Raw genomic sequence first — 12,589 nt, 5'->3', positions numbered from 1 at the left:
GTCATGAATTAAACGTATACATTCCAAATTATAAACAAGAACAAGTCAGAGCACGCCTCCTATTGGTATGTATTTAGTAATGATCTATTAGTAATTATAATCTTATCTTTCCTTCATGCAAGAAAACAAAACCCTTCGATTATATCCCATTATTTCAGGATTGCTTACGTGACCTTGTGGCCTGTTCTGATCGTGGTCCGTTCTGTTTTCTCACCTCTACTACGATTCCCAAATCTTTGACATAATCCTTCTCGGTCTGTATCAGCTCATTCAGGACAAACCTAAAACATTGAGGAATTCAGATTAAACTGCATAAATCTTCGCTTGGTACATTTAAAGAGTAGAGTACAGGATGACTCACATGCGTCCACGTAGTGCTTTGGCCTTCTGCTCGAGCTCAGGATTCCTTGGCTGACTCGGGCTCTGCTCCACTGGGGTCACGGAGCTGAAACCAGTGTATGTGCCTCCATCGAGAGTCTACAACATCAGAACATACACAACGCCACAGGCTCAGCACTTATGCAAAAGACACCATTAACCATTTTGGGAGCACGAAGTCACGGAAACGGCTGACCGATGAAAACATTTCTACTCTGTGATCATTGATGCTTACTGTAAAGCAAAAACGGAGAACTATGATGAAAATAAATGCTTCAGGATGATAATTCTCAGCAAGCAATGCACAGTATGTATGTAAAACACACAGCACAACAAACACAAGGTAGTGAATAAACACCAGAAAGAAACACAAAGAGAAAAAGAAGTGAGATGATGTCCATGAACTGACCTAAAACCTAAAGCCAAACACCTACACATACCATAGACTTACCATCTTAGTTTTGACCAGTTTCTCTATAGCACTGACTAGCTCTGCGGCACTCGGGACCTCTGTGGAACCCTGCCGTGAAGCAAGCAATGCAGAAGACTGCAAATCACCAGCAAAGCAGTAAAAGGTGCATTAGCGGGGAAGCAGGAAGGGCGATCAAAGGGAAGAAGACAGAGGGACAGAAAGAGAAAAGGACGTTAGTAACCAAGTCCTGATCGCATTTTTATAAGGTTCTCTTTGGGATTTTGGTCAAAATGCTAACCTGAGGAATACTTTGTTCTCCTGTGTGTGTGTGTGTGTGTGTGTGTGTGTGTGTGTGTGTGTGTGTGTGTGTGATTTGAAATTTCTGGTAAAATTTGAAATATTTAAAAAAAAAACCACACCATCTCCACACTTAAGTAAATTTGATTTTATAAAAGGTCTATTCACCAACTAATCATCATCATCATCATCATCATCATCTAGGATGAATACGGGACAATCCAAGATGGAGGCGTTATCCTTTTTTCAACATCCGATTTTCTATTTAGTTGCCGCCTCAACATGGCAAGATGGATGAGAAAGTACTGTAGCTATACTTTTAGCTGCAGATAGTTTACAGATGATATTTACAAATACCAAAGAGTAATAAAAAAACTAGACAGAGACTGTGACTAAAGTCACAGTAATTTGCGCTAGCTGACCGTTGTCAATTGAAGGTCAAGGAAAGGTTGCACCCTGTCGCCCTGAACAAAATAAGAGTGCTCTGAGAGCACAATACCCCCCCCCCCCCCACTGGCAATTATATCTACGCTTTAAGTGCTTATAATACACCCTCATGAAATTGCTGAAGTACAAGTTTGGTAATCAAGGGCCATAACTCTAGTAAAATGCAACTGAAGTGAACGAAATTACAATGTGTATTACTGACATATAACAAAGAATCCTGCCAAGTTTCATGAAAGTCCTCCAAAAATTGAGAGAGGAGTTGATTTCAGAAGGTGAGTACCCTTCCTGGGATGGACAGACAGACAGACGGACGGACGCCGCCATGACATAATCCCCCTTCGGGTCTTTTGGCCAGTGGGGGATTAAAAACTGATTGAAAAAATCATGAAAATTGACAGTTAAGTGATTGGGAAAAAAATTCCCGTTTTTCATGGATCATTCTGGATCAGTGATCCGGATCACCACCAAAAGTCATAGCAACATAATTTAGCCCAGAGGTATTCTTCATGTGAAATTTGGTGATGATTGGTTAAAAACTGAGGGAGAAATAACATCCTAAAAAACATTAGGAGAAGGAGAAGAGAAAGAAAGAGCCTGAGTGAGAATAACAATTTGCGCTACCACTGCTAGTGCAAATTAATAAGTGTATAAAACAGACAACACAAGTCTACTGCAAGTGTATGCAGCTTTGACAATGAAAATTCTGGTACATTAGTGCAGCTAATATTACAGCTACCGTCAGATCAGGGGCGTGTTTAGCCTATTTTTGGGGGTGCTCAAGCACCCCCAAAAACGAGCTCAGCACCCCCTAGCTCAGCACCCTCAAAAACACTGCTTTTGGACGTAATTTTCAGAAATAAGTGCCCTTGCGCACTGCGCAATGAATGTGTGCGCGGCCGTGTGTGTGTTCTTGAATTCACCTGTTAGGTGATAGTTCTATGAGCAGTAAAATCCCTCTCCTCCTTGCGTCCCCTCTGATTGGGTTGCCTGTCCGCGCGAGTGCTTGCTACGACATGGTGTTTTTTTAACTGAATTCCACGCCGATGAGGAACTCGAAGTAGCACCTGAGTATTACTGGCATAGCGAGATGTGAAGGTACGGACTGGAGTTACAATTGTTAAACACAACACAATAATGCATAATGCAATATTGATGTTCCCTGGTCTACGAACAGAATGATAAAAACGACATTTATCATCCATATCGAGATACTTTTGTGCAGAGCTGTACAAGTGCTACGGTGCTAGACCACCGTGTGTTAGTCAATTTTATTTAATGTAACATAGCGTTTACTAATGTAAACTAATGTAAAATCATAATAATACACACTATTATTACACAATACACAATAGCACATTAATTAACAATTACCACTGTTCAAAATGAATAGCTCCAACATTACAAATGCAGTAGTAGGTCTTGTTTAGTTAAAAATATAACGTAAATATTTGTGTCAGTGGTTGTAAATGTGTAGATATCATAGTTTATTGGGTCAGCTTCTGTTAAAACATTGCATAAGTCTAGTCTTGTCTAGTCTAGTCTTCTTGTCTAGTTAAGTCTAGTCTACTGTAAATGCGGAATAAACGTGGAAACACTGTCGTTCAAGCCAGGTGCCTCTGTCAGCTCTGGGGGCTAAGCACCCCCAAAGATCAGATGCTAGAATCACCCCTGCGTCAGATAACATTAAATATCACTGACATTATCTGATTACATGCATACGTGCTTCATAAGCAAAACTTGTGTAACCGGAGACGGAAAATCAGCTAGCAGACATGCAAGATGCGTTTGTGTGATTGCACAGAAATATGTATTTTTAAATGAACATTTTGTTACACGTTGTTTTACAATGAATTTTCAAGGCAAAATATCTTCTCTGGGACCAACTTCAGGTTTTAATAAGAGAAATACCTTGTATAAAGGTGTCTTGAAATTAAAATAATAAAACAAGAGTGCTCTGAGAGCATCCCCCACTGGCAACTACGCCATAACTCTGGTAAAACATGACTAAATTGAATGAAATTGCAATATGCGTATTACTGACATATAACAAAGAATCCTTTTGAGTTTTGCGAAATTCCTCCAAAAATTGAGATAGGAGTTGATTTCAGAAGGTGAGTATCCTTCCTGGGACAGACGGACATTGCTACGACAATCCCCCTTCGGGCCTTTTGGCCAGTGGGGGATAAAAATTGTGAGGGAAGTTGATTTCAGAAAGCAAGCACACCTTGATGAAATTGCCAAAGTACAAGTTTGTTAATAATCAAGGGCATAACTGGTGAAATTTGCCCAAATTAAACAAAATTTCAATGTGTATGTAACTGTCATATAACAAAGCCTGTTGCCAAGTTTGGTGAAATTCCTCCACAAATTGAGAGAGGAGTTGATTTCTGAAGAATGTACACCCTCATGAAATTACCAAAATTATATAAATCAAGGGTCAAAACTCTGGTAAAATTTCCACAAATGAAATTAAATCGCAATATGCGTACTACCGACATATAACAATGCCTTTTGCCAAGTTTTGTGAAATTCCTCCCAAAATTGTGAGAGGAGTTGATTTCAGAAGAAGAAAACACTCATGAAATTGTCAAGTTGTAATTTTGTTAATCAAGGGCTGTAACTCTGGTAAAATGTGACCCAATTGAATGAAATTACAATATGCGTATTACCGACATACAGTGGAATGCAAAAGTTTGGGCACCCTTACTGAAAATGTCTGTTACTGTGAATAGTGAAGTGAGCAGAAGATGAACTGATCACCAAAAGGCATAAAGGTAAAGACGACATTTCTTTTCAGCGTTTTCTGCAAGATTTGTGTATTATTTTTGTTTTGTACAATTGGAGAGTGAAAAAAGAAAAGGAACACCATGCGAAAGCTTGGGCACCCCAATACATTTGAGTTCTCAGGTAACTTTTACCAAGGTTCCAGACCTTAATTAGCTTATTGAGCTGTGGCTTGTTCAAATTCTTTGTTAGGAAAGGTCAGATGATGCAGATTTCAAAAGTTGTATAAATTCTCTGACTCCTCAAACCTGTCCCTAAAATCAACAGCCATGGGCTCCTCTAAGCAACTCCCTCGCATTCTGAATAATAAAACAATTGATGCTCACAAAGCAGGAGAAGGCTACAAGAACATGGCAAAGTGTTTTCAGGTAGCTGTTTCCTCAGATTGTAATGTTATTAAGAAATGGCAGTTAACAGAAACAGTGGAGATCAAGGTGAGGTCTGGAAGATGAAGAAAACTTTCTGAAAGAACTGCTCGTTGGATTGCTAGAAAGGCAAATAAAAAGCCCTGTTTGACTGCAAAAGACCTTCAGAAAGATTTAGCAGACCCTGGAGTGGTGGTGCACTGTTCTACTATGCAGTGACACCTGAACAAATATGACCTTGATGGGAGAGTCATCAGAAGAAAACCTTTCTTGCGTCCTAGCCACAAAATTCAGCGTCTGAAGTTTGCAAATGAACATCTAAATAAGCCTGATGCATTTTGGAAACAAGTCCTGTGAACTGATGAAATCAAAATAGAACTTTTTGGCCACGATGTGCAAAGGTATGTTTGGAGAAAAAAAGGGTGTCAAATTCCAGGAAAAGAACACCTCTCCAACTCTGAAGCATGGGTGTAGATCGATCATGCTTTGGGGTTGTGTTGCAGCCAGTGGCACAGGGCACATTTCATTGGTCGAGGGAAGCATGGATTCAAATAAATACCAGCAAATTCTGGAAGCAAGCATCACACCATCTGTAAAAAAGTTGAAGTTAAAAAGAGAATGGGTCCTACAATAAGACGATGATCCAAAACACACCTCAAAATCTACAACCCCGATTCCAAAAAAGTTGGGACAAAGTACAAATTGTAAATAAAAACGGAATGCAATGATGTGGAAGTTTCAAAATTCCATATTTTATTCAGAATAGAACATAGATAACATATCAAATGTTTAAACTGAGAAAATGTATCATTTAAAGAGAAAAATTAGGTGATTTTAAATTTCATGACAACACCACGTCTCAAAAAAGTTGGGACAAGGCCATGTTTCCCACTGTGAGACATCCCCTTTTCTCTTTACAACAGTCTGTAAACGTCTGGGGACTGAGGAGACAAGTTGCTCAAGTTTAGGGATAGGAATGTTAACCCATTCTTGTCTAATGTAGGATTCTGGTTGCTCAACTGTCTTAGGTCTTTTTTGTCGTATCTTCCGTTTTATGATGCGCCAAATGTTTTCTATGGGTGAAAGATCTGGACTGCAGGCTGGCCAGTTCAGTACCCGGACCCTTCTTCTACGCAGCCATGATGCTGTAATTGATGCAGTATGTGGTTTGGCATTGTCATGTTGGAAAATGCAAGGTCTTCCCTGAAAGAGACGTCGTCTGGATGGGAGCATATGTTGCTCTAGAACCTGGATATACCTTTCAGCATTGATGGTGTCTTTCCAGATGTGTAAGCTGCCCATGCCACACGCACTAATGCAACCCCATACCATCAGAGATGCAGGCTTCTGAACTGAGCGCTGATAACAACTTGGGTCGTCCTTCTCCTCTTTAGTCCGAATGACACGGCGTCCCTGATTTCCATAAAGAACTTCAAATTTTGATTCGTCTGACCACGGAACAGTTTTCCACTTTGCCACAGTCCATTTTAAATGAGCCTTGGCCCAGAGAAGACGTCTGTGCTTCTGGATCATGTTTAGATACGGCGGCTTCTTTGAACTATAGAGTTTTAGCTGGCAACAGCGGATGGCATGGTGAATTGTGTTCACAGATAATGTTCTCTGGAAATATTCCTGAGCCCATTTTGTGATTTCCAATACAGAAGCATGCCTGTATGTGATGCAGTGCCATCTAAGGGCCCGAAGATCACGGGCACCCAGTATGGTTTTCCGGCCTTGACCCTTACACACAGAGATTCTTCCAGATTGTCTGAATCTTTTGATATTATGCACTGTAGATGATGATATGTTCAAACTCTTTGCAATTTTACACTGTCGAACTCCTTTCTGATATTGCTCCACTATTTGTCGGCGCAGAATTAGGGGGATTGGTGATCCTCTTCCCATCTTTACTTCTGAGAGCCGCTGCCACTCCAAGATGCTCTTTTTATACCCAGTCATGTTAATGACCTATTGCCAATTGACCTAATGAGTTGCAATTTGGTCCTCCAGCTGTTCCTTTTTTGTACCTTTAACTTTTCCAGCCTCTTATTGCCCCTGTCCCAACTTTTTTGAGATGTGTTGCTGTCATGAAATTTCAAATGAGCCAATATTTGGCATGAAATTTCAAAATGTCTCACTTTTGACATTTGATATGTTGTCTATGTTCTATTCTGAATACAATATCAGTTTTTGAGATTTGTAAATTATTGCATTCCATTTTTATTTACAATTTGTACTTTGTCCCAACTTTTTTGGAATCGGGGTTGTACAATGGAATACCCTCAAGAGGCACAAGCTGAAGGTTTTGCCCTGGCCCTCACAGTCCCCTGACCTAAACATCATTGAAAATCTGTGGATAGATCTCAAAAGAGCAGTGCATGCAAGACAGCCCAAGAAACTTAGAACTGGAAGCCTTTTGCAAGGACGAGTGTCATTTTGTCATTTTGAAAATGTAAAAGATGAAAATAAAAAAATGTTTTTGCTTAAAACAAAAAGGGAATGAGTCATCTTTAACTTTATGCCTTTTGGAGATCATTTCATCTTCAACTTGCTTAACTGTTCACAGTAACAGCAATTTTGACCAGGGGAGCCCAAACTTTTGCATACCACTGTATAACAAAAAAATTGTCAAGTTTCGTGAAATTCCTCCAAAAATTCTGAGAGGAGTTGATTTCAGAAGGTGAGTACACATCCTCACGACATAATCCCCCTTCGCGCCTTTCAGCTAGTGGGGGATAAAAACCCTTGCTATTTGATATGATCATACTGTGGCTCAAAATGTTCTTCTCTGCTACTTTATATCTCTTTTTTTAGTCATTAAATGAAACTGCTTATTAAGAAACATGCAGATACAACCATATTAAAACCAACAGTTTGATCTGACAGAAAAATTTTCTACCTCTGTTAGGCCACTTTTAAAAAATTTTACTCAGGAAATTTGATGTAAATTTAAAGCATTTAAAAAAAGTGTAGCTATAAATGCATATTTCAGTAATCTTCAGAGTTTTGCTCGCTGGAATGTCAAAGTTTCGATGTCCTATATCTCGAAATGGCTCTTCACCCAGAAAGAACCTTCTAATGCTAAAGTTCCCCTTCCCAAGAGAACCTGAAAGAAGCACACACAGGAGGTAGGAGGAAAGAAAACATGGAGACCAGTTTGTGGGTCTAAGTCACAATGTTATTGTACATTTTGTTCCAGTGTGTAGCTCACAATACATAAACAGTGGCAGATTTAACACCACACAACGCCAGTAACAATTGATACATTCACACACAGACAGGCAGGCAAAACCTTCTCACACAGAGCAGAACGCAAAACCGAGGGCGTACTCGTGTTTCACAACTTGAAGTAATACTTTAATCTTAAACTTTGTAGACTGTCTTGCTGGTTAAGGGAGTGCAAGTTAGGGAGTGATCTGAAAGCATTTCAACAATACAGAAGAAAAGCACTGTGTGTGCCTGCTGAAATCAAATCACAAATAAAAAGTGCTACATTTACACTGAAAAACACTGAAGATTGGGATAAATATCAGTCAAAAGGCATTTTACTGTGTGCACACATGCGCATGTGTAGGATTGCGGCTATAAGTGAGATCATGTGAATGGATAATGAGTGGCATTTATGAATTAATTAATAAAGTACTGGATGAGCTTATGAATCCGGCATCTATGACCTATCCGTGCAAAATGATACTCATCAGCTATGATCCACTCCCTGACTTGAAACCTCAACCTCCATACCAACACTCCTGTCTACCAAGAGTGTAAACCCAGACCCCAGATTGTGTGTACGTGTACCTTCTCCTCCTGAGTAGAGGGGTCTTTGATGATCTCCATGGGTGGAGGGAGTGGAGTATGAGAGTCATCCTCGGGTTCCTCCTCTCCTCCACTCTGCATTCCTGAAGACTTGGAGAGCGTTCCATCTTTCCTTATCCTCTGCAAGACAGGAATGTTATTAATACATCACAAATTGCTCCAAATCAGCTTCTTTAACTATGTGAACCCTCCCTGCCTCAAGTGGATTTTGCTGCTTGCAAAGCTGTCACTGTAAATAAGTGTGCGCTCTTAATAACTCGCAATCAAATGTTGAGGTACTCAGGTTGTTTTTTTTTTTTTTTAGATTTCTGTTTTGTTTTTGCAGCTTTGTAATATACAGATTTGATACATACTGTGGACAGACAGTGTGAGTGCAGATGCCATGTCACATTCCCCAAATTGGGTTGCTGAATTTACTTGTTTTTTCCTTCCACATTAATTATTTTCTTTCATTACGGAAGTTTTGTAGCTGCATAACTTAGTATTATAACAAACTATAGAGCCAGAAAAGGGGGAAAGAAAAGATACACTGCTAAAATATGTATGCAAAGCCTTGGAAAAGGAAAAAAAAAAACATAAAAATAAAAAAATAAATAATTAGAACTGTGAGTAAACTCACTATAGAATACCCCCCACCTATAAGCTGGTCATCATGTATTGCCATATGTAAGGGAATAAGTTGAATTATCTCCCCTCTGAAACATCGGACCAGGATTATTTTCCTTCATGCACATCTTCAGGTGATATATCACAACTGTGTAAAGTTTCACCAAAATCCATCTAACCGTTTAGGAGGAGTTGCGCTTACAAGACACATGGACAGACGGACTGATGGACGGACAGGGTGATTCCTATATAAGAAATGGACGCCGTGTGCTCCGGACCAAAGATGAAAAGGACCATCCAGACTGTTACCAGGAACAAGTCCAAAAGCCAGGGTCTATCATGGTATGGGATTGTGTCAGTGCCCTTGGCAAGGGTAACTTACTGTACACTTCTGTGATGGCAACATTAATACAGAAAAGTACATTGAGATTTTGGAGCAACATGTGCTGCCTTCAAAAAGACATCTTTTCCAGGGAGATTTCAACAAGACAATGCAAAACCACATTACAAAGGCATGGCTGTGGAAGAAGAGGGTGTCTGTCCCCTCTGTCCCCAGTAGAGAATGTGTGGTGAATTTTGAAACGAAAGGGAAAAAAATACTGTAAAATAATGACGTCCTGGGCATGACGTTAAACTGCATCCAGGCAGAGTAGGAAGGCTGTGTGTGGGGGTTAGTCAGTCCCAGGCTAACGTCTCATAAAATGCACACAAGAAACCATTATTACCTACGGCACAATGTGACTGGCGGGTCGGTCGGCGCCAAAAAAACGAGCGGGGCCCATGGGTTGGGTTTTGGGAGAAGTCTGTATGGTGGAAATGGCGTTGATCATCTAAGGATCCTACGGTACTGAAGGCGTGCAGCAGCACCAGCAGTAGGTGTATGTGTAGTAAAGGGCGGTTGTACAGATAGTATGTTCTGGCCAGCTGCATCCGTAGCGGACTGGCGTCCCAACGGATTATAAGTCTATAATTCTCTTGTATATGAATGATGTATTATAATGAACAGAACGCTATGGAGTCGGCAATTAGGCCCCCTAGGGTTGACTGTGCTCCTAGAGATACTGGGGAAGGATTAATTCCAGACAGAAGCTTTGAGACAGTTAATGACGAGCCATGCTTAAACTCATTTGAGAGGCATGGATCTGATACTTCTCAGGCAACTTCTGGCAGAGGTCAACGATATCTGAATATTGCAACATGGAATGTTCGTACAATGAATGACTGTGGTAGATTACATCAGGTTCGCATGGAGGTGGAACGTTTGAGACTGGATGTACTAGGGCTGGCAGAAGTCAAATGGACATCATCAGGTCAGGTTAATACAAATGGATGGATGTTCTATTATGTTGGAGATGACAAAGTTCACCAAAGAGGTGTGGGTTTCCTTGTAGCACCAAAAATCGTCAAAACTGTGCTGAAAGTCCAACCAACATTGGACAGAATTATTGTGATCCGGCTAAATGCAAAGCCGCAATCAATTACAATCATCCAGATTTACATGCCAACAACTGAAGCAGAAGATGATGAGGTGCTCTCCATATATGCAATGCTGCAAAAAGTAGTGGATGAATGTCCAAAGAAAGATCGACTTGTGGTAACGGGGGACTTCAATGCCCAAATTGGTGCAAATCGTCAACATGTGTCCAGTAGAAAGTTTGGTGTTGGAGTAGGTAATGACCGTGGGCAATTGCTTCTCGACTGGCTCAGTGACAACAAATTAATTGCTGTAAACACCTGTTTTTAACATAGAAAGAACCAGTTGTACACCTGGTGCTCCCCTGGAGGTCAATAGAAGAACCAAATTGACTTCACTGCCATCAGTCTACGTGACAGAAGAGAATGCAAAGATAGCCGGGCATTACGCAGTGCTGATTGTGGTTCAGACCACCAATTAGTTTGGATGAAATTGAAGGGTCACAGTTGGAACAAGAAAAAGGTGCTTACCAAGAAACCCAAACTAAATCTGGCACAGTTGAAAGACCCAGCCACGGCAGCTGCATTCGAATCCAGTGTCAAAGATCATCTACTGTAAAAGGTAAGGACATTACACGGCCAGTATTGGCAGATATACTAACTTTAGCAACAAAAGAACATTGTCTTGTTGTAAGAAAGACGGAGAAACCATGGATAGATGACCCAGAATGCCAAGATTTGATTCACCAAAGACGTCAAGCCAAGATAAACAACTTTCAGGATGCAGAATACAAGAGTCTCTGTAAATCTGTTAAAACTGCATGCCGTAAGGCAAAACAGAAGTGGTTGGCTGGTCTAAGTGCTGAGGCAGATCAATCATTCAGGTCTGGTAATACCAAACGTACCTACCAGCTGATAAGGCAGATTAGTGGGAAGAGATCCCCTCAGGCAGGCATTGGTATCAAGGATAAGAATGGTGAAATGCTTTATGAAGCTGATAACATCAAAGACAGGTGGACAGAGTACGGCATTCAACTCTTCAGCTCAGACTCCCCACGGCACTCTCCTGATGAACGTCCACCAGAGCTACTGGAACCTGAAGTCCTACCAAGCGAAATTAGAGCAGTCATAAAGATATTAAAAGGTTGGTAAAGCTGCTGGCCAGGATGGAATCTATGGAGAAATGATAAAGACAGGAGGAGACACTGTAGTGGTAGCTATGAAAAAAATAATTAATAACATCTGGAAGACTGGTGATTGGCCAAGCGATTGGACACAATCCAAAATCATTGTCTTACCAAAAGTACCCGGAACGCAGGACTGCTCCAAACATCGAACCATCAGTCTGTTGTGCCACGCATCTAAAGTGTTGCTGGAAGTTATACGTAGCAAATTAGCACACTTTGTAATGCCTCAGATCGCTGAGGAGCAGTTCGGTTTTGTTGCCGGTAAAGGGACAACTGATGCAATTCTTACCATACGTAACATCATTGAGAAAACAGTGAAAAGGCAAGATCAAGAGCTATGGCTGATGTTTGTTGACTATAGCAAGGCATTTGACAGTCAATCATGCGGTCTTGTGGAAAACTCTCGTGGATTTTGGCACACCTAAACATCTAGTTTGGCTTTTGGAGAGACTATACTCAAAAGCTACTGGAGTCATCCAAGTAGCAGACAGCCACACAGACCAGTTTCCATTTGAACAAGGAGTACGACAAGGCTGTATTGTGTCCCTTTTGATTTTCAATGCCTGTGGTGAAGCCATCATGTGACAGGTGAAAGAGACACTGGATGAAAGATCGGGTAGCATTGTTGGTGGAAGAGCAATATGGAATATATGTTACGCTGATGACACTACACTGCTTGCACGCTCAAAGATAGAACTGGAGAAGCAAGCAGCAGAATTGGAGAAATGCAGCCACACCTTTGGTCTCCATATAAACTCAGCCAAAACTCATGTTATGGTCCATGGAAGTAAAGAACAAATCTTCCTTGGTGGAAATGTAATCAACCAGGTAGATAGCTTCAAATGCCTTGGCTCAATGGTAAGGATTGATTCAACACCAGAGAC

At 40.8% G+C, this 12,589-nt stretch overlaps 1 protein-coding gene across 2 annotated transcripts in view; it reads right to left on the bottom strand.

Annotated features, from left to right (window-relative positions):
* Nucleotides 1-12,589, bottom strand: part of kalrna (kalirin RhoGEF kinase a) — a 408,274-nt gene that overhangs the window by 33,870 nt on the left and 361,815 nt on the right. For both annotated transcript variants that reach the window (XM_060929989.1, XM_060929988.1), the window contains exons 36-38: nt 8,482-8,619; nt 362-477; nt 215-281 (exon numbers count right to left, since the gene is read on the bottom strand). In XM_060929989.1, the coding sequence (XP_060785972.1) occupies nt 215-281; nt 362-477; nt 8,482-8,619 (321 nt within the window). The remainder of the gene's footprint in view (nt 1-214; nt 282-361; nt 478-8,481; nt 8,620-12,589) is intronic.

This window comes from Neoarius graeffei, chromosome 9, assembly GCF_027579695.1.
Source record: "Neoarius graeffei isolate fNeoGra1 chromosome 9, fNeoGra1.pri, whole genome shotgun sequence".
Classification (NCBI taxonomy): Eukaryota; Metazoa; Chordata; class Actinopteri; order Siluriformes; family Ariidae; genus Neoarius; species Neoarius graeffei.
The sequence above is the reverse complement of the archived record's forward strand: the minus strand, read 5'-3'. Positions and strand labels throughout refer to the sequence as shown.